We start from the raw sequence: 24925 nt of genomic DNA, 5'->3' as shown, positions 1-24925 counted from the left end.
GGACTCTTCTGCCGCCTATCTTCATGAGCCTGAGAGTGTGCAGTGGCTGCGACTTGCTTGGCCGAGGAGATCGTGTTGCTAATAATTACCTTACTTCCCTGAAACCCCAGTGCTGCCCGATGACTTCGTATTCAAGGACAAGCTATGGGTGAATCAGTACTGTCCTAACGATTGGTTCAAATCTTATTTCGGCAAGAATGAGCGGCTGGCAATGTTGTCATTTCAACAGAGCTTGTCTCATGTTGATACTAGCCGTGTGGCTGGGAATTGACTTCTCCATAACGGCTCTCCGGACACGCCTAAACTTTGGGAACCGCGGCAAAAGTAAGAAACGAGATAAGTTTCCCCATTCGCTACAATCAAAAGGCAAATCTGGGCGGGAGCTGATAATGTATACAATCTGCAAGATCATGTCGACACGGGGGGCCGTCGGCTGCAAAGCTATCACTACCCTCCACGCCGTGTAATGGACCTATGGTGTTACTTTTTCGCCGGAGATCAAAGAAGGCTTTAGGAGTAGTGGATTTACATTCATTCAACTCACAATACAGCGATGTCATGGTAACGTGAATGATAAGCGAGTGAGACAGACAAGTGAGTGAGACACAAAACTGCGCCGATGAGATAAACTGGCTTCCATATCAACATCAACAGCATCAATTCAATTCAAACTACTCATAATCCTCATCTTCAGACATCTCTTCAATAAACTGGCACGTTCGTGAATTGTGTCCCGGGTGACCACAAACGCCACACCGTCGCTGACCTATCTCGGCCCTCAGTTTGCGACCACTAGTACGACGCATTTCCTCCTGAACCTGCGCAGTCACATCTTTCTGTGACTGTATATCTGCTGCGTCAGCTACAGTAAGACTTCCTCCATGTTGTAGGCGTGTTTTCTTAGTTCTCCGTCGTCGACTGAGTTGGTTATTCTCGTCTCTAAGAATCTGTACCTCAGATCTAAGTAAGGCTACTTGGTGCATGATGCCTCTTGTACCTTTAGAAAGTCGTTCAACAGCCTCGCAAATAGAGGTTGGGGAGCTGCTTTGGTGACGAGTGATCCGACTCTTAATAAAGTTGGATTGAGAGCTTGCCTCTACTGGGTTGTTTGGTGTCCTTGAAACCCAAGGCGGAGGTGTCTGTGGTAGTGATGCTGGAGGCGTTGGAGTGTGTAGCCGGATATCCAGCTTTGATAGGACGCTTTCTGCACTCAGAGGAACAAGCCCAGCTCCTCTAAAACCCCCTTGGATGTTTTTTTCAGTCATCGCTTGACTAAATGCGCTGCGATATGCAGGAAAGAAGTCCTCCTTTGAGATGTGGGTTACGCCCCGCCGCATCTTATCCTCAATTTGTTGCCCATACGCCGTCTTTAGCGGACCAAAGCACCCAACGTCAAGGGGCTGGAGTAGATGAGACGAATGAGGCGGCATACAAAGTGTAACGATCTTGTTTGCCTTGCAATATAGCTCAAAGTCTGTTGAGTGGTGACTTTCGTGCCCGTCGACGACGAGGAGGCGATATTGGCCTCTCAAACGTGGTTTCGTATGACGATCATAGTGCTGGATCCAATCTAGGCCTCTTTCATTTGTTGTCCATCCGTTTTCTGACGTCGCAATGACCCAGTCGTCCGGGAAACCTGACTCTGTATACCAGGTTGAGAGGTGATATTGGCCTGCAACGATGATGTACGGCGGGACGTTATAGCCTTGCGAGTTGATGGCTTGAATCACTGTAACCCATTCTCGATTACCAGGCTGCGCCATTTTTGTGTTTGAACGCCTTTCAGTACTTGTGACAACCATGCCAGATGCAATCTGGCCCATCATAAAGCCAGTCTCATCAAAGTTGTAGATATCAAACTCATCGATACCATACTTCGCGATTGTGTTCTTCACAAGAGCGAACCAGCCGCGAATAGCCTCTGCATCCTCGCATTGGGCCCTCTTGTAGTCGTACCTCCGAAAAAACCGCGTCCGCAATTGTGGTTGTCGTTTGACGAAGTTTAAGGCCCAGCGCTTCCCAACCGGAGGCGCGTCGCGATCAGCAAGCAGTCGATCAGCCATTTCTTCCACACCACGGATCCGGGGAGGGAATGATCGGGCATCTAGATCGAGAATGTGATCAACTAACGTCTGCTCTTCTAGCAAAGTAAGATTCCTCGAGTTCGGTATCCTGTCGCTTCGAGATGTAGAGCCCTTCAATCGTCGACTCAATGTTGCATGGCTGACCGAGTAGATCGTAGCTGCAGCCCGTGCACTAAGCTCTGGATTGATTCTGATAGCTTGAAGGGCCAGCTGTATTCCTGACTCATTACTTCTGGATGCCATGATGTATTGTGGAAGAAACGTCTCCATTTGTGTTGAAGCATCATCGGCGCAGTTTTGTGTCTCACTCGCTTGTCTGTCTCACTCGCTTATCATTCACGTTATGTGGTAAAGCATATCATGTTTCAATTCACAATTTAATCTGTTTTCGGTTCTCTAGATGCTGATATTTGTTGTTGGTTCTATTCGTGTACATACTTATGTATCAAGATCGGCGATAGGGTAGAAATAAAATCAAACGTACATACCTAAAGTAGTACTAGTATGAATGGTAAGATAACGACATCGTAGTTGTAAGCCTACACTACTTCAATACTACTTCGTCCATGCTCTGGATGTGTTTAACAGCCTCTCCTCGCATGATTCCGTGCACGTAGCTCTCTCCAACCAGCCGATGGCTTCCACCATCAGCCTTCCTCAGGAGGTACGGAATATGACACCCGTCAAAGACTTGAATCTCATCCCCTACTCTGCTTGTATGCGGAAGCAACCCCAAGTGCCCTTTCGTAGTGAAACCAAGCCTCCGATTCCGCATAGCATGGACCATTGAGGTCTTCACATCCTGGAACGTCTTCCCCGCCGTGCGTGTCTTGAGACTTGCCAGCTCCAGCTTTCCCTTACCTGCCGGCCTTCTCTGCCGTGGCGAGTATGTCTGTCCAGGGAGCGATGGTGATAGCCCCGTGGATGCGTCAAGGAGAAGAGAGATGATCTCTTCGTAGGCCGACGGCGCCTTGGCCATTTCGGTAGCGTCCTTTCCCGCGACCAGTGTCTGCCAAAATGCAGAGAAGACGGTTTCATTGCCTGGATAGTCTTGTAGCTCTGCGACGAAGGAGCACATGTCTTTCAAGTCTTTGTTGGCAGTAGTGGGATCGTCAAGATTCAGGTCTGGATTCGTGAAGATGGTACTGACTTTTACAACAGTGTCAACCGAGATACCATGCAGCCGCAGCTCGTCCTTGTTTGTGTTTTCCAACGATGGATGGATTTTACCGACTTCGATCGTGAGATGGCCGCATGCCATGTATGGGGTCGCGGTGGTAGTAGAATGCCCCAATGAGTGCGTTTGACGGGGATTTCTCCAGTCTGGTACCCATGAGGGCAGGTCGAGAGACTCGTGGTCTACGCAGGTAAGGACCACACCCAGTCTCAAGCTTCCTTTGTTGTTCTCTAGATGTCGCGTTGTTATGTCGCGATAGAGATGGGTCACAGGAAATTCCTCCGCATAGCTTGGTTTAATCGCCGACCTGTCGCGGTCGTCGCACACCCCAAGTAAGCCGTATACCTTATCTCGATTATCGTAGCAATTGGCCTCCCTTGACTCGACCAAGAGGTCGAAGAGTGGCATGGTCACACTGTGGTAGCTTGATTTCATGCTGCTCAGACGCTGCACCGACTCGCAGAGATCCCTCTGAACGCCGGCGGTGTGGTCGCCCGATTTCGGATTCTTCTCCGTCAGCCATCTCGAGATACCACAGGTCCAAAGATGCAAGCAGGCCAACGACAACACGTCCCATGTGGTCATGTGGTTGCCACAGACAACCCACGCGTCAAATGAGAGGATGACTTCCTGGATAATCCACAGCCGCGTGAACCACGGGCGGGAAAGTAAGTCCCATATAGCTTGCCAAACCTCCGAGTCTTCTGAGGGGAGGTTGAGCCCCTCAAACTCGTCTGGGCCGATAGTCTTTTCCGTGAATTGTAGAAGTAACCTAACGTCTTCCAGAAATTTGATGGCAGAAGCGGAATTTGAAGTCGATTCACCCAACCAGATGATGGTATTCATCGCATTTTGATAGATCCTCGACATCAGGGGGATCTGCTGTGCCTTCTCTTCGTTGTCGTCTTGGTTGATGCAGATCTGGTCAATCCACATCACCACCGAGCGGTCTTCTTGCCGAAAAGCCCTCAAAGCAACCGCGAGAGACTTTGTAATATTCTTGACGTGGCCCTCGCACTCGATCATCTCGTCGAACACGTTTGGGCCCCATGTATAACTGAGCGCTGTGTACACCATTGGCGTTGCAGACCCGTCGACAGCGAGGGCGAAGCTTGCCTTGAGCTCAAGCGAGCAGTGACGGAGGCGACCTCGAAGCTTGTCGGCGCCGGTGCCGGGCAAGATCTCGAGCACGCGGATTTCGAATGGGTCAAGGATGGGACGGTAAAGAGACGAAGGCTGGGCTTGGGCTGGTGCTGTCTTTGGAGTGGCTTGGGACAATACCCACGCACGAATTTGATTTCTGTCATCGCTATCGATCTCGGGTTCAGCAACTCCGGCAAGTGTGAACTTTGTATCGACATTGAAGTTGACCCAATACTCAGACGTCAAAGATTGTTTGAAGAACTGCGTGTCGTTGGACGACATCTTGACAGTTAAAGCAGGAAGCACAACCGGATGTTCAATCTTGCCCGCGCAGAATCAGGCTGTGAGATTCATGGAGGAGTACGAAATGTAGCAGTCGTCAGCTTCGTGCACAAAAACATTCGGCGGAAATGGGGTGGGCTGTAAGCTGCAGCCTTTCCTTCGCTGTGAGTGGATAGCTAACTTCTAGCATTGCTTGCCCCTGCAATCCAATGCCAATGCCACGCCAAGCAGGCTTGGTTCGATGTGTCTAACATCACATGATGGCAACGTGAACAGATGCAGGCTACGGCCAACATCATTGTAGTTGTGACAGGAGGTATCTTTAATCTCTTTGGAAGCTTGCTCAACCATTCTAGAGTTGGCATCGAGGGCTGTGGCATTGATTCCCCTGGGCAAGCAAGTCACAATCAGAATACTTAGTAATTAGCGGATTGGCTGCACCAGAAGATCGCCAAAACCACTTCGCTTGCAACGCAGTAGCCAAATAACAGGAGTCAAGAGCCAGCCTTATGTCGGAAATAAAGGGGAAATTAGCTTCATGATATAAAATGCAATTCGATTGGGGAAACCTTGACATCGGTCGTCCGAACGCCGAACTTAGGGAACCGAACCGGAGTTTTTGGTACCGGCGAAAGTCCGACGGCGTGAAGCAATGGTATGGAGCCGTCCCGTGCAACACGGCAACACGGCAGAACGGTGTCAATTTGGGTACCGCGTTCCGGCACTTCCTTTCCTCCAATGGTCTGAAATCGTGTGACTTGGTGAGCCTACGAATCTGCAGAAGGCGTTGGACTTGTTTTTAAAAGGCCGACAAAAGTTTGAGGCCGATTCATCACCACATCATGAGTGCCAAGAAAAGAGTTAAAGATACCTCAACCCCTCGCATCACAGGAACGTAAACAGCAATTGCCTTACTTCCATCAACACAGACCTACCAGCCATATACAAAATGACTGCAGTAAAGGAAATCAGAAAGGTGGATATGATTCCCGTGTTACAACTGCCTTGCCCGGTCGAGTCTTCTCTGACAATAGTCATCACAGATTATCATCATTGGCGGTGGCCCAGCTGGCATACTTGCTGCGCTTCAGCTGAAAAAGTGCAATGGAATCACACCGATAGTCTACGAAATCCGTCGTCAGCCAACAACACTTGGTGGAGCGATCGGTATTCCCTCCAACGGTCTTCGGCTGCTTGATCGCCTTGGTCTCTATAACGATGTTGCAGCCCGGGGTGCACTGACGCCTAAACTCGTCTTATATGCTCTGAAAGGCTGCGTCATGGGCGAGATGGATCTATCTTCCTGGAGCGAGCAGCAGACCGGCTTCGGATACTTGCGTGTCCAGCGAACCGACTTGATGGATGTCTTGCTAGGTGCCGCAAAGCAAGCAGACATCCAAATACACTACGGCAAAGCATTGGAGAAGATCGAAGAACAAGACAACACCGTGACCGCGCGGTTCGCCGACGGGACAGCAGATACGGCCGACTTCCTCCTCGGGTGCGACGGGATCCACTCCGCCGTACGGAAACTCTATATCGACCCGGGCTCTGTGCCGGAGTACTCGGGCTTTGCAAATATGTTTGCTCTCGTTCGACCAGACGAGGTATGCCCTAGAGCCACGTCTGTCGAAACCATGAGCGCAACACTCACCTCTGACGGACTTTTCGTCATTGCCCCGACGACACCGAACCGCGATCTGCTCTACTGGTTCTTTTCCCGCGAGGTTGCTCTTCCGTCCTTTGGCAATTTCCGCGACGGATGGGAGGAGCGCGGGAAAGAGGCAGCAGACACGTTCAAGGCGACTCTTCTGGATCTCTTGGGGAACCAAAAGTCTGATTGGATGGACATGGTGCACGAGATCATCAACAACACGAATGCCGTCCATTTCTATCCGATCTACAAGATGCCGCGGGGCAGACCCTGGTCAAAGGGCCGTTGCATGGTTCTCGGTGATGCTGCCCACGCAATGCCACCGCACGCCAGTCAGGGAGTTTCCATGGCTTTAGAAGACGTGTTCCTATTCTCAAAGATGTTGAATAGTAACATCGAGAGGCTGGAAGACGCCCTGCAGGTATACGAGAAGAAGCGCAAGGTCAGGACGGAGGTGATGTTGGATAAGGCGGAGTCCAATGGATCCTTGCGTAAGTCAACTGCACCTTGGCGTCTTCGAGCAATAGAGTTGGCTATCTCTGGAGGATTGTGGGTTTCCAAGACCACAGGCATTGACAAGATGGGCTTCGGCCAGAAACCTCTGGCCTACGATGTCGAAGAGGAGGATTTTTGATCCAGAGTTAGGAGGAGTCGGTTGTGTGTTTACTCAAGTTCGCCATGATAAGTCATACACGTATACCTTATGTCACTGCAAATATGTTGTTTAGAATATGACCCAGATTTGTCAAGAATTCAACTCAGACTATTTTATACGGCGGGAATGACCACATCATGCTAATATGTTTTGTTCTACCTCCTGCTCATGCCTTTCCCGCCGAGCCAAACCAATGCATGTAAGTTTCGCACGCATTTTGCATTTCCTTAGTACCAGCTTCAATAGTAGCAGTAATAGGACGATCTCTAGCTGTCTCTTGGGTTGGGACATAGTGGTTGTTGATTCCCTTGTTAATGTTGATCTTTGTCACACCAGCTTTGATGCAGCGACTGTAGATCTCCTCTGTAAACGGATCCGCCCCGTGCAGGATGAGCCTGACCCTATCTCCAACAGCCTTGTTGGTGTTCTCGAGGCGATCATACTCCAGCTTGATTCCCCGCGGACCATATTCACCATGGACATTGCCGAATGCGGGTGCAAGCATCTCGATTCCCGTCGCCACGAATTCTTCAGCTTGCTCTGGTGTTGTGAGCACACCCTCAAGATCTATCGTCTCAGCCACACCGTCTTCGCCACCTTCAATTCGTCCGGGCTCTGCTTCCGTCGCGATACCGCGTTGATGGCAGTAGTCAACAAGCTCGCGAGTAAGAGCCAAATTTTCTTCCTTTTCGTAGTGGCTCATATCGACCATGATACTATCAAAGCCGTTCGGAGTATCTGCGGCGCGGCGAACTAGCTCCGGTGTCTGACAGTGATCGAGATGCAGTGATACGGGTACAGAAGCGCTGTGGCATAGTTCTGCTGCGGCTCGGACAAGGGCGCTGCCGGCGTACTCCATCGCCCACGGAAAGAGCTGCACGACTGCGGGCGAAGAGGTTGCTTCTGCTGCTCTGACGGATGCTACCACGGCTTCGAGATTGTAGCAGCAGAAACCGGCCACTGCATAGCCGCCTTCCTTTGCGGCATTGACGATTTTCATCGTTCGGTTCTCGGCGAGAGAAGGTCGAGCCATCTTGAAAGCTTGAGTAACAAACGAGACTTGAGAAATTCGACAGCGCTCAGAATGTTGCGATGGTTCGAGAACTGTGTAGGATCGGCGGACTTTGGTTAGTCTTTTGGCTTTGGCTTCGGCAATGTAGGTACTTGGGGATAGTACTAACAGCTAAAACGGGCAAAGGAAATGTCTTTATTATGAAGTGCCAACAATGAAGCAATTAGAGAAGCTGCACTCACAAGTCGTGTCGATCTGTGAGGTGGATTGCGGGGGAATCCAGGACTGGGGCGGAAATGGGCCGATTTTCCGCGCGAGCCGTGGTTACGGAGTGAAATCGGAGCAGCATTCGGTTCGGGAAAAGGCCTTCGTCACCCCGAGCTACCGACCTCTACCGAATGGACGGGTTACCTGGATCCGAAGTCATCTCTCATTCGCCGTCACTCAGCTTTCTCCTCATTCTACTTAATCTTGGGGGTTATGTCGCCGATGACGGATTGCGAGAATCCGGTCACCCTCATCCAAGTCCTTGGCTCCCCATACTGATCTCAATTTTGCTCTAAGGCACCTTAAAACACCTACACAGGCCCTTTTCCCCTTCGCCGAAGACACTATGGACTCTAGCAAGCAGCCCACGGCCTTTATTGGTCTTGGGGCTATGGGATTTGGAATGGCGACCAATCTCGTTCGTCTTGGATATGCTGTCACGGGTTTCGATGTTTATGGGCCGACTCTGGACAAGTTCAAAGCAGCAGGAGGTCTCATGGCGACAAATCCAGCGGAAGCTGTCGCGAGCAAGGAGTTCTGTGTTGTCATGGTTGCCACAGCGGAACAGGCGCAAGGCGTCTTGTTTGAAGGTGACGCTCCGGCCCTGTCGACCCTTCAGCAAGGAGCGGTGGTGCTGCTATGCTCGACGGTACCATGCGCTTATGTTCAAGGTCTTCAGAAAGAGCTGGTTGCAAGAAATCGCGATGATATTGCTCTGGTGGATTGTCCGGTGTCCGGAGGGGCTGCCAGAGCTGCGGCAGGTACTCTATCGATTATGGCCGGCGCAGAAGAGGAAGCTATCCGAAGGGGGTTTCACCTGTTGCAGGCCATGTCGGACCCTGAGAAGCTTTACATCGTCAAGGGCGGCATCGGAGCTGGAAGCAACATGAAAATGTGCCATCAGGTACTCGCGGCCAACCAGATCCTATCATCGAGCGAAGCGTTGGGCTTTGCGACGCACCTGGGCTTGGATCTCCCAAACACGGGCGAGAAAATCATCAAGTCAGAAGGTTGGAGTTGGATGTTTGAGAACCGGCTACCACGCATGCTGGACGCGCAATTCGGACCTCTGGCTAGCGCGGTCACGATCATTCTCAAAGACACCAGCATCATCACCTCAGAAGCACGCCGGGCCGGATTCCCCACTCCGATGACCTCGACGGCGGAGCAGGCCTATTTCACCGCCCTCGGGAAAGGCTACGGCCCGGACGACGATGCCAGTCTCATCCGACTCTACATCGAAGGGGTGGGAAAGGTTGGACCGGTCAAGCCAACCGTCACGTCCGAGGAGAGCAAGCTAGGCTTCGTCGTCAGCCTACTTCGTGGCATCCATCTTTGCGCGGCAGCCGAGGCAATTACATTTGCGCTTTTTGTCGGTCTGGACTTGGAGCAGGTCTTTGAGCTTTGCATCAACGCTGCCGGTGGGAGCAGCATGCTTTCCGGCGAGGGCCGGCGCATTGTGGATGCTATCGCGGCCGGAGGGTCGCCGCACGATTGGGCTGCCTCCGGCAACGAGAGCCAACTCCAAACAATGTCACACGAGCTTCAGGAGGCGGTCGACGAGGCGCAAAAACTGAAGCTACCACTGTTTCTCGGAACACAGGCTCTCAACTTGATCAGGGGTGTTTTGCTAACTGCCGGACCCAAGGCGCCTGGTTTGGCACTTGGATCCGTCGTCAGTGGTTGGGCCGCAAGAGGTAACCCCGCGGCATAATGTGTGATTACGTAGATGGCCCACATCTTGGCACCATTTCACTATCTTTGGACTTATTTTGGACGTCAGCGTTCGGTGGTTGATGCAACGAGATAGAGCCACTGGTTCCACGCGGAAAAGTGTTATCCGCATTTCCGTATTATACACGAGTCACGAGTCATCTTAGAATTGGATAGTAACTTTGTCAACATAGCGCCTGGCATTTGTAGTGTTTTGTTGCAATGAAGATAAGTCGTAGATAACTGCATCGATTCAATCACGAAACCGTCGTGTCAAAGTCGTGCATAGTAACTCTGAGAGTTACTTTGCGCGTGTTGAGACTCAAGAATTCAAATTCTCGACAGTTCCTTCATTGAATCAGGGACATATCCCCATCCCGGCAAGCTCCCTGGAAAGTCCTTGTACCCCAGATCCAGATGACCTTCTGCTTCTGATGATTGCATGTTAATCGACATGCATTCATAAAATGGCAACGGCACCAATTTTGACCAAGATAGGTAAGAATTGAGAAAAGGAACTTTTGTACACTTATTAAGTATCAGCACTGTATCAAACAGCATGACATGACTAAAGAAGAAAGCCGCCCGAAAACCTCTACCGAAAAACCCCAACGTTGAATCCAGCAACTACCGGTACCCATATCCTTCAGCGAAGCACCCGTTTCCCAAACTCCGACTAAGTAAAAGTCCCTGAAAATGAAATGCGACTAAGCCTTGAATGCCTTGGCAACTGATCGCGGACCTGCCGGCGCGGGTGCAGGCGCTCCGGGAGCAGGGGCCTTGGCCGGAGCGGCGGCCGGAACGGCTCCGGCAGCCGGAACGGGCTGAGCACCAGCTGCGGGACCGGGCTGAGCACCCGCAGCCGGAGGTTGAGCTCCAGCAGCCGGAATAGCGTCCGGCTTCTCGGGCTTCTTCTCCTTCTTGCCCTTCTTCTTGCCCTTCTTCTTCTTCTTCTTCTTCTTTTTCTTGCCCTCGGCTTCGACTTCACCTGGATTCGTGACGTCGTCGACTTCCTCGACCTCTTCGAATTCATCCATGTCGTCCTCAGGTGTTGCGTCAGGAATCAATGCCGATGGAGGAGGTTGAGGAGGCTGAGCTTGGCGGGCTATGATGCCGGTGTCATGCAGAGACATGTCACTAGTATAAGGTTAGTTGGAAAAGGGAGATCAAGTTTTGAGGTGATCACTAACTGGAAAGTCTTGGCATCCTCTTCTTTGGCCACCGAAACGGGAAGGGCATCGATGCTGACCGCCAGGGCCGACAAGGTGAGGAGAGCGTTGAGAAACTTCATCTTGAAGAATCTCGCAGTCGATGTGAGAAGTTTGAGATGGTTGTGAGAGAGAGGCTGGAGAGTGAAGTGTGTTGGATGATGAGGAAAAAGAACCAATTTGAGGCGGGATCTCGCCTGGATCTTAAAGTAAACCGTTCTACATACTTCGTGACAAGAAAACGGTTGAAGTCTTAGCTTTCGCGCATCTGAAAAAGAGCCACCAACGGCGGTGACGACAAATCCACTCGTCTCAACACGTCTCTCAAAGGCTGCCGGTGGTCCAACTGGCGGAGGAATTCGATCAGAGAGCACCGGCCGCCCCACGGAGCCTCCGTGTAAAGGTTCGCGAACTTGACAAAGTTCCAACGCTCACGGTCACTTGGTCCCGGCTTCTCCATGAGGGCTGTTGCTGAGTTGGGCAGTTCTCCTCGAAGACCAATGATCATGGGCAGCCCATAGCGTGACACCTCACCATCTCTACGCGAGTGTGTGGACGCTGGGGCCACGAATCTGGGTTCTGCGAACACGGACATGAAGACTAAAAGACGTTCGTCCAGTCTGAACGTCACTTGACAAGCCGTTTTTCTATCAAAGGTGAGCTCGCCGCCCGTCCGCTTAGTACGAAAAGCTTGTTCAATCCGATTTGTTGTTTACTTTTCTTCGGCGATTACGAGCACGCCGCACAGGGAGTTTTGCGACTTCCATCTTAAGTCGATTTCTCCGTCCCCGTTTGAGCCCGGGTGACGTCGTGAGCTCGCGTTCGAAGCACCTTACATACGCTTCTATGCAGCGTTCCATGCATGTTTAATCCATCTTAAAGAGCACCTTGAGTCGAGACGCGCACAGTCTCCCCGCTAATCTCGGCCGGTACCTTGCATCCTACAACCGTTAATTATGAGTCGGCTTACGATGTAGTCTGATCTGAGCATGCAAATCCAAGATTGGCCAACGGTAACGCTATCTTCCCTCTTCCGAGTCTTTCGGGAGCGCCGTGATGTCCAAGCCATAAGTAAGGCCATATTCTGAGCATAGCCATCGGGGACCAGGCCTGGGCTTCCCGACTTGAGCGCCAGGCTTAACCCTTTCAGCTACGAGAATATTAAGTGGCCATAGGAGGGTTTGTAACGAAAGGTCTAAAGAGCGTTTGTTGTACCTTCTTGCTTTTCTGTGAGGGGTTGATAGATATCCACGAGGCAAACATCTGGCATCACGTAGGTAGCAGGCTGGAGTCAAGGCATCGACCGCAATGTAAACATCATTGTTGAGGTGAGAAATTGTACATTTGGATGCAACTCGTGAAGTTCGTTCCTTAGGCCAACCGGAGGACATCATTCGGGGCGGGGAGGTCAGAGCCTGATTCCTTGGAACACTATCTGTATCCATCGTTCAAAGTCAACCTTTCATACCTACATCTAGATAGGCTTTGGAAAGTATGCCCCGAGCTTCGTTGTACTGCACAATTGCCTTTGGGGACCCTAATCGGACCAAATCAAGGCACTGGCCAAGAGACGGATCTCACCTTGATATCGTTACGCAAGGAAGTTGATTTTTTGGTGCTCTTGAAAGTCGGCAGGAAGCCGAAAGGGTGGATACTGCCAACTGGTCGTTCACGGACATGACCGCAACAACCTTCGTTTCGCTACTTGAGATGATCTGGATGGGAGCGAATGGGAACGTAGTAGCAGTGTACAAAATTCTTGCTTACCTACCATGTGTACATGACGCTACGTCTGTTTGCAATTCATCCCCGCTGAGCCCTCCGACCTTGGTGTTTGTCAATCTGCACGGTTCGGCCCGAGGACACGAATGAATCAAACCCGCTCGCAACGTGGAGGCAGAAAACAGCGAGAGAGTTCATAAACGATATGCACGAGCAACGCTGTCACCAATCCACGTTGTCAAAATTGAAATGTCACGCGATGTTGGTAATTTCGTTTCCGTCGTATTTGATTGAGTTCTAGAAGAATAGCTGCGGCGGCACCCGCATCGTGCATCCTGCAGTCAAAGGGTGCATGGTGCATGGATCATCCGATAGACTGAGCATATGACAGGTATGTCCAATGAGCCTAACTTCGAAACTGGTCGCCTTACTTTCGGGTTCGGCTTTGGGTTATCAGCAAAGTCGCTGGCATAACCTACGGCCATGGCTGGGGCTTTGCGTGCATCTTGCGGACTTACATCCATGACGTACCTTACCAACGGCTTCCCCGGACTGCGGAGATTTTTTCTGAATGCCGTGATGCCTTTATTCCGAGTGCGTGACAAAATCAATCCGATTCTCTCTTTATCTTTGGGTGTTATTGAAAACAACTTGATGATGGATAATGCAACATAAAGCTACATCTTATGGTTAAATGAGCTTGGACAGTAGAGCGGGCCGACTCTTCGAAGCTTTTCAGTGATCCAACATTCTAATTATCGAGTGAACAATGACCCTGAAAGTTTATGGCTCTCGAGTTCTTCTCCCAGCTGCTTGTACCATGGTCCTGACAATGTTTCCAACACCAGCTCGTTTGTCTTTGCCTAGGTGTCTCGCGACTCTACGGCCGCGAAACATTCGACTGTGTTGGAACATGATGATGATGATGATGTATTTAACGTCTGGTAACAAAAGGACATGCCGGGCGCTATGCCGACATGGTCTATGCTAATCTAAACTATGTTACAGGCTACCGTCTTCACCTAACGTTCCTGTTCAATGACTCGGGCAAATTTCGGAAAAGAAATTGGTCTCCTCTATCTATTCGTATAGAAGAGAGGCTCCCTTAGCAGAACCTAACAAGAAATCAATGCTTGCTTTGGCCATACGTTGGCGGAGGTAGCGCGGTGTAGCCTTGCGTCCACGCTTGCAGAAGTAGAAATGGACTGGTGTCTTGGGTTTCCCACAGCTGCAGTTGAGCAACGCATCTTGATGAGCGAATCTCTCGTGGTATGCTGCAAAGTCTCCATGATGGGATCTTGCTGCGTATAGCCTTCCTAGTAAGTGCCGAGGGAGGCGGAGTTCGGGCGGCTTGGGGTGAAGAATTATCTCGAGGTCGGCATATTACCGAGGGCATTGGGACAGCCATTTTCTGGCAAAGGCTTGGAAGGTAGCTACTTTAGCTTGCCTTTCTAGGTGCGCTAATGAGGGCTGTGGTTGTGATTTTGGGATTAGTTTGCAGGCTTCCTTGGCTAGAGCATCCGCTTCTTCATTTCCTGGTACTCCCGTGTGCCCAGGGCACCACCAAACATAAACCCTGCCGGGGGTTGTCCAGCTCTCTCTTTGTCTTCGAGACCAGGAGGAAGAGAGCCTATTGAAGGCCCTAAATCTAGCCTGGCTACTTCCTGTGCTCTGGGAGTATAGTCTAGCCGCGACTGCAAGGTTGTCAAGGCAGATATGGACGTTATCTGCCATACGAGCCGTAGGAGCCCGGGTAGCTTCCATCAGGCCGTGATACGCAGCATATGCCTCCGCATCATACACCTCAGTTTGGGAGCCGAGTGGTTCGGATCCGCGGAAGATCTGCCGTGTAGCTTGGTACCCTACCCAGCCTGCTCCGGCGGAGGTACTGCTGCCGTCCGACATCTAGGACCCGTCAGTATAGACAACAATGTCCCGCTTGGAGAAAGTTGCCATCCTGCCTGCAAAGGAGAAGGCCTGTTCTTCTTTGGTCTTATTAGGTTCGTAGCCGACCCTGGCGAGGGCTGTCTGCCAGTCCGCTAGTTGCTCCCAAGGGGGGAGTTCTAATGGATCGATGTATTCGGTATTTTTGCTTACGAGGCTTGCCATTCGTCGTAGCCGTGAGTCTGGTCCTGATTTGTCCCTGAGTCTCGTTCGGAGAGGGTGTCGCTCGTCCAGACGATGGATTCTGGTGGACGCTGTGTGGAGCTTCGCGTCCAGTATCACCTCTGCTGGGGGTAGAGCCGCCTCGCGCTGTAGGATCGGTACAGGCGTAGTTCTGTATACGGGGACCATCGCTCTGATGGCTTTGGTTTGCGTCGCGTCCAGTTGGTGTAGCAGACTACCAACCCCGTTTGAGATAGTACGTCCATTCTTTATCCGGCTCTTGCCGGGCCACCATGCTTTAGATGTATAGTACTGAGTAGGTAATATACAAGAGGTGATCGCTCGACGAAGTAAGTACGCAGGCGCGCCCTAGACAGTGTTCCCTAGTCCCCGTAGTCCATTGACTACTTAGCATGCTTTTACAGAGAGGTTTCTTACGTAACTCTTAAATATGAGTTTACGGTCGAAGTAAACGCCGAGCCAGCGTAGAGAAGAGCCTTCTTTAATAGCCTGAACTATATAATACCTCCCATCCGGCAAACCTACTATAATTAATAGGTTTCCGTCTTTTCGTCTCTTAATGAAGTAGATTAGTTCGGACTTATCGAGGTTAAAAGTGATTCCTTCCGTCGCGCCCTATCCTAAGGTTTCTTTCTATTCCTTAGTTAGAATGTTATAGTTATTCTTTAGTAATGTTAAGCTTGTTAAGATAGCGACGTTATCGGCGTAACCAAAACGAGATTGCTTCCTTCCTAAGCGAGCTATGCCTAGCTTAAAAAGAGGTTCGATATAGAGTATAAGTAGAATAGGAGATACGGGTAAACCTTATGGTAGTCCGTATTCGAGACCGAAGACGTCTCCTACCTCCCTATTAAGTCTTATTCTTACTCTCCTTCTGGTAATAAAGCTTGAGACCCAGCGTACGAGGTTCTCCGGCCATCCTTGTTCGCGGAGGCGTCGGACCAGTCGTCCTGGGAGTACGGCGTCGAAAGCCCCTTTTATATCGAGCGTAAGTATAGAGGTAACCAGGCCTCTTTGCCAGGCGCACTCGATGTCGTGGATGGCCGCTGCGATGAGGTCGCTGCAAGAGCGAAGAGGGAGTGCTCCAAACTGTTGATCGTGCAGAACACGATGTTTAACTGCGATCCAGGCAAGTCGTCTGGCGATGAGTCTCTCCAAGCCTTTTCCGAGGACGGCCAAGAGCGCAATTGGCCTATAGGAGCGCGGGAGTGTCTTGTCTCTTTTTCCCGGTTTTGCTAGGATCACGAGAGTTGCTTCTTTAAAACAAGTAGGATGCCAACCCTCGCGTATACACCCGCTATAAAGTGAGAGGACAATATCCTCAATAACTGGCCATGCTATTTTCAAAGCAGTCGTAGTGATTCCGTCGGTCCCAGGAGTCGTGTTTCCCGCGGTGAGAACCGAAGACCGTACCTCGTCCTTTGTAACCTGCGGGAAAGGAAGCGTAGCTTGCCTTTGTAGGACTGGGCTTTCTGTTGGTATGTCCTCGGAGATTGCAGCGTTTCTAAGGAGGACGCGGGTAAATAAGTCGCGCTTCTCTTTTGGTTGTGAGACAAGCGTGTCTTGGTTGTCTACATCTCGGAGTGGCGGGGTCTGAAAGGATCCTGTGGCTTTGTGCCAACCGACCATTTTAAATATGTCTTTGCTTGAGGAGGCTGAGGAGATCTTATCTTTCCAAAAGGCATCCTTGGAGCGTTTAAACTCGTAGAGGAAGTCCTGTTTTAGAGCTTCGACCTCCTCTTTTTCCCATTGGCAGTTCACTCCGGCTGCGCGGAGTCTTGCTAACATCGCTCGCTTACTTGTATAGGCTCGGTGTTTACGTGTGCAGCTCTCGCTCCAGTATGGTCTCCCTGTACCTTTCCCGAGCGTGCGCTTTGTGGAAGCCGTGAGTGCTTTAATAAGACAGTCCGTAAGCTGTTGTGCTAGGAGATCTAAAGACTGTAGGTCTTGGATGTTGCTTGCAGTGCGGCGCATGGGTTGTAAGTTGCGTTTAATGATGCCGAGGAAAAGCTCCTCGTCCATCGTGTCGAGCCGAAACCTTCCCGGGGTCTGGCTGGGTGAATCGATCAGGGCCAAGGGGACCCGGGTAAGCAGAGATTCGTGGTCTGATGTCGTGTGTAGTGACGTTTCTATGCTGGTGGAAGCCCCATGGAGGTTGCTGGACGCCCAGCATAAATCTAGGGTGTTGCCGCCTTTGTGCGTGGGTTCACCTATAGGTGACATTAGGACAAGGCTAGCGGCTTCTGCCCATTCTACTAGGTTTTCAGCGTCCGGGGAACTCGTGGCCTCGGGCTGCCACGTCCAATGGTGTAAGTTAAAATCCCCCGCAATCAGTACTCGATCCTCAGGTTTGGGTTGCCAGGCCGCTAGGATGTTCCTGAGAGCCTGGCCAGATCGCAGAGAGCCACGAGGGGCGTTGTATACGTTGATGATTGTGAGGACCTCCTTCGTTCCTGAGAGGAGTCGTAAGAAGAGCAGGTCTGTGGATGGATCGGGTAGAGGCCGTGTTTGTACGCCTCGTACCCCAGATCCTCTGCGGAGGTAGGTAAGTACCCTGGGACGGTCTTCGGTCTAGTTATCTACTGGGGTGAAAGTCTTAAAACCTGGGTAGTGTCTTGTGAGCCTCCTCTCCTCCGAACGGATAGACGGCTCTTGTATTAGGAGTATATCGATCTGGGTTGCGTAAGCCAGGTTCAGTGCTGTTTCGTGGGCGGATGCCCGCCTGCCCATATTCGCTTGTATGATTTGCAGGGTTTTAGAGGGCTGTATTCTTCTTTTGTATCTTATTCGCCGGGGTATAGTCCATCGCTTGTTCTTCTTTACGGGAATGTCGATGCGATTGCTGGGTCGTATTTCTCCATAATCTTTCTCCCTCAGCTCGGATGGCCCGTAGCTGAGCCTTATCCCTCCTCTGGACTACCCCCTTCACCACTTTGGGTTGGATAGGGCAAGTCGCATCGAAGGCGGCGTGAGGCCCGTTACACGACGGGCATTTAAAGGGGCAGTCGCAGCCATCGTGACCCTCAGTGCCGCCGCAGGGTGCCCGGTGTTGATCAGTTGTGTAGGAAGGAGAGCTGCACTTGAGGCATCTCTTCCTTCTGGTGCACGTTCGTTCGTTGTGAAAACCGCCGCAGCGGAGACATTGAGGAGACCTCTTCTCCTTTGGGAACTGCAGGTTTACAAAAACGCTGGCCCCTATCAAACGGAGGCGTCTTAGTAGTTGCCTTATGGCTTCCGCCTTGAACCAGGCTGTCACCGTGCCTAGCCTTTCGACTTCGTCCTTCCTAGAGAAGTGTGCTTTTTTAGGCTTGAGTTTCGTCGAGACCTAGATCTCTTTAAGGAGCTCCTCGGTCGTGATTTCCAGCTCAGTATTAGTTACCAGATAATGCCTAGTATAAGGGACGTTTACGATATAGGCTCGGATCCAGGTGTCGCGTTACTCGATCGCTTACGCTTAGAGAAGGGCAGCGATCTATTCTCTATTCTCTAGTAGGACTTTTGCACTATCTATTAACGAAGGTAGGAGTGCTAATCCTATCTTAATATAGTCGATCCCCTTAAGGGCTTCTCGGGCTTGGGGACTTAACCTTTCCCGAACGAAGATATATATATCGTAGGCTTTCTCGTTCCGAAGCGGGCTTTTAGGCGATAGACGCGCGAAGACGCGTAGATCCTTTAAGGCCGCCCGGTTTATAGCTTGTTTTGCGGCTTGTTTAGCTGGCGTTGGTTCATCCTGTCTTCTGGACAGTGGCTGGCTCGCCGCCGCCGCGTATGAACGGACTAGGGGCGGCTGGTTCTAGGTTATGTGCGAGGGATGCCCCTGGGAACTCAGGTTAGTCTCGCTAGGCCCTGTGCCAATAGCGTACATAGACCTTGCTAGACCACGTTAATGCCGGTTTGAACGCTATTTCTCCTCCTAAAGCTCTCTCTCCAAGGATTCGATCTTCGTCAAACAGTCTTTCAAAAACTGTTCCCTCTCGGCGTCCCGACGCAGGAGGTCCTGGACCAGATTCGAAAGCTTATTGATCTCGTCTTTGAGCTCAGAATTGTCCTGGTGGTTAACCTGCTCAACCACTCTGACCTTTGCAGTCGGCTTCCGGACTCGTCCAGACCGCCGAGATATACCGGCGTCCCCGTGAACCGTGATCGATGGCCCTACATCTAGGGAGACCGCCATGGTCGTGGAATTCAGCTCGTATAGGCTGATGTTGAGAGATGATAGTGAAGTGGGCCGTAGCCCTCTATAACCTTAACAATTACTAACAGTGGGTACCTTTCGAGGTATGTGTGGGAACAAACGGCAATCGCTAGGTATACACGGAGCCGAGCTATGTCACGTGTCTTCGGCACGTGACACACCTCAGCTCCCTCCTTCCATATCACGAGCCTTCGCGTTTAGATACTCTCCTTAACAACAATAACAACAACAAGAACACCAGATTAACCCAACGATATTGCTACCGATCGCGATACCAGGAATACCTGTGTGACTAACCTGTGGTACACGCAAACCAACAACTAGATTTCTGAAATTGATTCCTGCTGCCTCAAGTGAGATGCCATGAAAAGCGGGTGGGACGCGAACGAAACTACCCTGGAGTCCGGAGAGAAACCAAGGGTGGGAGCGGTATCCTGACCAGCTGCCGGCTTCCACGGCCCCACAATCGGCAGTCTGTACTCAGACTGCCTCCACATGCCAGCTACCTATACTTACCCACGCGAAGAACGACTAGCCGAGGAGGTATGGCTTGAACTGTTCGGTTGAAATATTATGTGCAAAGCATGTACACTGTATTGACTCATCCGTGTAAAATAAATACCATCCTAAATCTTGATTCTAAACATTACGTCTCCCCATTTCTTAGCCTTGATCGCAGACAGGACTAATGTCCCGTATCATGAGCGTCTTGATTCGACGTGACACTTTCAGTTCTTTACCAAAATCTGCTCCGAGTTAACCGTTCTGACGTTTTCAAACTCGATTGCTTGGGCTTCTTCGGGAGTGGTAACCCGCTTCCCACGATTCTGGGCCATTTCTTGCCCCATAGCAGACTGAATATGGTTCGTCATATACGCCGTGGGGTCTTCGATAAACAGAGAGCAGATCAAGGCAATGACGCTGAAGGGGATAGTAATGTAAAACAAGATTTTCAAGGCGTGGCCGGCTCCCTCTCGCACGGCCTCTCTCAAAGCATCTTGGATCTCTGGAGTGATGCCCGGGACATTGACCAATGCCCGAGGGTTGCCCAAGTTGAACTCGATCGCCGCGGGAATGATGATACCAAGGTCGGAAGGGTTCAGACCGTTGCTGATGGCTGCGTTGGTGATTTCTTCGCCAGCGAATTCGCGGAACTTTTCTTGGAAGATTGTGTTGAAGATAGCGTTGCCGACGGCGCCGCCTCCTGATCTGAAGGTACCCAACAAGCCCATCGCCACTCCCAGATTTGAGTGCGGAACGTGAAGACTGGCAACAGCATAAGACAAGATAGTGACACAGACGAACATGGGTACACCAAAAGCAGGGATAAAGGCATATGCAAACTTGTGGTTAGGGTAGACAGTCGCAGCACTAGCGCCGATGAAGACTGCCTGGAAGGCCATGCCGATGACAAGCTGCCACTTGATGTAGCCAACCTTGTGGGCAATGAGAGGTGCGAGAACACCAGTGAATCCAATCATCAAGGTGTTGGGGAGTGAGAGCGCACCAATCTCAATGCCGTCCGTCGTGAACATATACAGGAACCCTTGGGGTAGGAGTGCTGACATGGAGTTGAAGTTCATACCCGAGACGAAGAGGACAACAAGAAGGACGGAGTAGCGATGGAACATGACAAAAAGCTTCAATGGGAACATCGGATGAGCAGCAACCTTGAAGTCGTACGCAAAGCCGATGGCCAGGACCGCGAAGCCAATGACGATGGGTGCGATGGCGCCGGCGCTATTCCAAGGGTAGGCTGGGGTGCCACCCCATGTCAGGCCGATGAGGGCAATGGCTAGACCGGCCGTGAACAGGAACAGACCAATCCAGTCTACATCCCTGAGTTGCTGCATGCGAGTCTTGTCAAAGTCGCCCCGGGGCCGCGGGGTTGGGTGGTAAGAAAACCAAGTGCCGACGATGGAAATGACCTCGATGATGATGCTTAGGCCGAATATCCATCTCCACGAAGCGTACTTGAAAAACGCATTGCCGAATAGGACGGAGAGGATGCCCCTGTGGATTCTAAATGTCAGCTATCTTGGCTCTTTCTCGGCAGACGAACACCCCAGGTTTGATCGATTAGTCGAGGTGCGGGGATTCCCCACGTCTAGATCTGTGAAGGAGGTGCGGTCGGCAGGACGCCTGAAGTCGGCACCCAGATATATGTGCCGAGAATTTGGGGTAAGAGACAGAGTTCCTTGACTCGGGGAGGCGTTCGAACCATGCGACACGGAACACGGGAAAAGAAGGGTCAGATGTTCAGATGTTCAGACTCACCAGGGAACAGCGATGCCAGATTCCAAGATACCCAGACCAAGAGAACGCCACTTGTTTGGGAGCATCTCCGGGACACCTGCGTAGGAGACGAAAACGAAGCCAGTTCCGATGCCGATGAGTGTCTCAGCGGCAATCAGCGTTCCGATATTCTGCGCGGCCACCGCGGCGATGGAGCCGATGACAACTGTGACTTGGCCACCAATGACCAACATTCTTCGGCCGAAAACGTCGCTAAGAGGTCCAGCGAGGGAGAAGGAGCATGCTGTCGAAAGAGATCATGCTCCTACAAGCCATGCCAACTGGTCTTGTCCGCCGAGCTCTGTGGCAATTTGCACGACGACGGCGGCAACGGTAAGGAACGCAAGTCCAACACATGGACCGAATGACAAAGCCATAGACTGTGCATGTTAGCTGGGCTGCACTAAAGAGACTGGGGAGATCCAGACGCCTCACAAAAATTGCGATCCATGTTTTGATGCCAACTTTTGCCTCGGATGGGTTATCCTCCAGCGCTGCGCGATGAGGATCCTCTTCAAATTCGATAATTAACAGCTTTGGCCTCCTGTGCCATCCGTATCTTCATCGCGCGGTCTCGCCCCATGTTGGGTGATTCGTTATAAGACATTTTGAAGTTGCGCAAAGAGACTGAACTCTTGAAAAAGATAAGAAAAACCGGCTTGCTTCTTTTAATAGTAGTTCAGAAACGTGGCGGTTAGAGTCTTAAAGGTTCATCTCGAAGAAGCCGCGACATGGCACGGGCTATTCATATAACGTGGTTGATAAGCGAGTGGATCAGACAAGCGAGTGGATCAGCCGACCGCGACCACAGCACATTTGCGACCGATACGCAGCACTAAGAAAAGTAATTCAATTGAAACTATTTAAGATCCTCTTCTTCAGACATTTCTTCAGCAAATTGACATGTTCGTGCATTATGACCAGTGTTCCCACAGACGCCACATCGCCGTTGGCCCGTCTCGGTCCTCGGTCGGCGACCACTACTCCGGCGTGTTTCCTCCTCGATCTGAGCTGTTGCTTCTCTCTGCGACTGAGGTCCTCAGCCTCAGCTATAGTAAGACTTCCTCCTTGTCTGAGACGTGTTTTCTTAGCCCTCCGGCGCCGGCTTAGTAGGTTGTTTTCCTCACGAAGGATTTTGTTCTCAGACCTTAATAACGCAATCTGGTGCATAAATCCACGCGCCCCCTTTGATAGATGCTCAACAGCTTCAATAATTGAAGTTGGTGAGCTATTCTGATGGCGGGAGATCCTCCTTTTGATGAGTTCAGACTGAGAAGATGCTTCTGTTGGGTTGTTTGGCGTCTGAGAAGTCCACGCAGGGGGTGTTGTTGGGAGGGATCCTGGAGGTGTTGGAGTGTGTAACCTGATATCAAGCTTTGAAAGCACACTTTCGGCACTCAAAGGGACAAGCCCAGCCCCTCTGAAACCTCCCTGAATGTTCTTTTCCGTAATAGCTTGGGCAAAAGCCTCGCGAAACGCAGGGAAGAAGTCTTCCTTTGTAATATGCGTATTACCCCGGCGCATCTTATCCTCAATTTGTCGACCATAAGCCGTCTTTAGTGGCCCAAAGCACCCAACGTCTAAGGGCTGAAGCAGATGAGACGAATGGGCCGGCATACAGAGTGTGACGATATTGTTTTCCTTGCAATATATCTCGAAGTCGGCAGCGTGGTGACTTTCATGCCCATCGACGACGAGGAGGCGATAACTGCCAGTTGCACGCAGTTTTGTATGCCGATCAAAGTGCTGGAGCCAATCTAGGCCTCTTTCGTTTGTTGTCCATCCGTTGTCAGACGTTGCAATGACCCAGTCGCGTGGGAGATTGGTTTCCGTGTACCAGGTGGAGAGGTGATATTGGCCTGCAACGATGATATACGGCGGGACGCTGTAGCCCGACGAACTAATGGCCTGAATGACTGTAACCCATTCACGGTCACCAGGCTGCATCATTTTCGTGTTTGAACGCCTTTCGGCGCTCGTGACGACCATGCCAGATGCAATCTGGCCCATCATAAACCCAGTCTCATCAAAGTTATAGATATCAGAGTCCACAATACCATATTTCGCGATTGTGTTCGCCACAAGGCGAAACCACGCGTTTATGGCGTTTGGATCTTCGCATTGGGCCCTCTTGTAGTCGTACTTGCGAAAAAAGCGCGTCTGGAGCTGTGGTTGTCGCTTGACGAAGTTCGAAGCCCAGCGCTTCCCAACTGGGGGCGCGTTGCGGTCGGCGAGCAGTCGATTAGCCATTTCTTCCACACCTCTAATGCGGGGAGGGAATGATCGGGAATCTAGGTCGAGAATATACTCAACTAGCTTCTCTTCTTCAAGCGTAGTCAAATTCCGCGATCTAGGCATAGTGTCGCGTCGTGATAACTTTCCCCTTAGACGATGGCGTAAGGTTGAGAAGGGTACTGAGTAGATCCGGGATGCCGCTCGGATACTAAGATTTGGTGTCGTTTTGATAGCCTGAACCGCTAAGGTTAGCTGGCCTTCATTACTTTGTGATGACATGCTTGGTTGTGGCGTAACGCCTATGAAGGGTGGAAGATATGTTGGTCGCGGTCGGCTGATCCACTCGCTTGTCTGATCCACTCGCTTATCAACCACGTTACAGATTTGGATACAGAGTATTATCCGAGCTTTGGTCCGAGCGGGGGAACACTTCAGAAGCTTAACAACAAGCAAATGCTGATTGAACTCTTGAAGAGAGATTCCGCCGTGTGATTGGAGTAACGTCGAGTGTGCCATCGAGAAGGGTACGGAACCGGGGTTGATCCCCTTATTTCGATGCAACCTGGCGGGGGTTGAGCTGTTATTGATTAGCGCGACGACGCCGATGTGGGAGGGGAGGGGTCGGCAAATACGACTACTGCAAAACCTCGACTGTTACATGAAAACCTTCTTGTAATAAGGTTTCTTGTCGGGGACGGCAGCCGCTCTCGAGAAATGATAGTTTCGCTGGGTTTCTTTGTTCGGCTGGAAATGGGATCGCATGGCTTGTAGGGTGTTCCATTGGACGATGTTGCGTTGACAGTGGTCCGCTTTTGGTCAATTGACCGTGAAAGTTGATAGAATTCGACTTCTGTGGGCTGTGTCATCCCGTCTCTCCCGAGGTGCAGATTGAGTGTTTGTCAGAAAAGTAGTACCACTTTCTGCATCGTATTGCTGATGTAAGACTAGGAACTCTACGAACTTTAGACAAGAAGGTTGCAACTCTTCATTGGAATATGCTCTCACGCGTTGATGGTAATCTGTCCTATGCGGATGTTCTTGGACACCCTTCTAGTAATTACAGGTTTTGGTCGACGATATGGCGGAGATCCAGCTGACCGCCGTGACTGTAAGGAATTGGACACGTGGGTTAGAAAAGGTCTTACTAGGACTA

General features: G+C 51.1%; 6 protein-coding genes across 6 annotated transcripts; 3 read left to right on the top strand and 3 right to left on the bottom strand.

The window, feature by feature from the left end:
- Positions 1 to 2477: 2477 nt before the first annotated feature.
- Positions 2478 to 4740, bottom strand: BDP81DRAFT_426027 (heterokaryon incompatibility protein-domain-containing protein). The gene has a single exon (XM_060590261.1). It carries the CDS (start codon positions 4684 to 4686, stop codon positions 2629 to 2631), a length of 2058 nt encoding a protein of 685 aa, XP_060446449.1. The 5' UTR covers positions 4687 to 4740; the 3' UTR covers positions 2478 to 2628.
- An 895-nt stretch (positions 4741 to 5635) lies between these two features.
- On the top strand, positions 5636 to 6974 carry BDP81DRAFT_393523 (uncharacterized protein; the record flags this gene model as incomplete). Its single annotated transcript, XM_060587837.1, has 2 exons — positions 5636 to 5662; positions 5730 to 6974. 2 exons carry the CDS (start codon positions 5636 to 5638, stop codon positions 6972 to 6974), a joined length of 1272 nt encoding a protein of 423 aa, XP_060446448.1.
- On the bottom strand, positions 6937 to 8343 carry BDP81DRAFT_426026 (ketose-bisphosphate aldolase). The gene has a single exon (XM_060590260.1). It carries the CDS (start codon positions 8026 to 8028, stop codon positions 7162 to 7164), a length of 867 nt encoding a protein of 288 aa, XP_060446447.1. The 5' UTR covers positions 8029 to 8343; the 3' UTR covers positions 6937 to 7161.
- Positions 8344 to 8620: 277 nt separating this feature from the next.
- BDP81DRAFT_460462 (oxidoreductase) lies at positions 8621 to 10213 on the top strand (the record flags this gene model as incomplete). The annotated part of the gene is made up of 2 exons (XM_060593659.1): positions 8621 to 9929; positions 10182 to 10213. The coding sequence occupies 2 exons, from the start codon at positions 8621 to 8623 to the stop codon at positions 10211 to 10213; spliced, it is 1341 nt and encodes a 446-aa protein (XP_060446446.1).
- A 722-nt stretch (positions 10214 to 10935) lies between these two features.
- Positions 10936 to 11511, top strand: BDP81DRAFT_426024 (uncharacterized protein). Its single transcript, XM_060590259.1, has 2 exons — positions 10936 to 11134; positions 11185 to 11511. The coding sequence occupies exons 1-2, from the start codon at positions 11109 to 11111 to the stop codon at positions 11450 to 11452; spliced, it is 294 nt and encodes a 97-aa protein (XP_060446445.1). The 5' UTR covers positions 10936 to 11108; the 3' UTR covers positions 11453 to 11511.
- Positions 11512 to 19520: 8009 nt separating this feature from the next.
- On the bottom strand, positions 19521 to 22120 carry BDP81DRAFT_480713 (major facilitator superfamily transporter; the record flags this gene model as incomplete). The annotated part of the gene is made up of 5 exons (XM_060594941.1): positions 19521 to 21255; positions 21520 to 21750; positions 21820 to 21917; positions 21973 to 22023; positions 22070 to 22120. The coding sequence occupies 5 exons, from the start codon at positions 22118 to 22120 to the stop codon at positions 19971 to 19973; spliced, it is 1716 nt and encodes a 571-aa protein (XP_060446444.1). The 3' UTR covers positions 19521 to 19970.
- Between the last annotated feature and the right edge of the window lie 2805 nt (positions 22121 to 24925).

The sequence above is a fragment of the Colletotrichum phormii genome, assembly GCF_030913505.1.
Source record: "Colletotrichum phormii strain CBS 102054 chromosome Unknown BDP81scaffold_8, whole genome shotgun sequence".
In the NCBI taxonomy this organism is placed as follows: Eukaryota; Fungi; Ascomycota; class Sordariomycetes; order Glomerellales; family Glomerellaceae; genus Colletotrichum; species Colletotrichum phormii.
The sequence above is the reverse complement of the archived record's forward strand: the minus strand, read 5'-3'. Positions and strand labels throughout refer to the sequence as shown.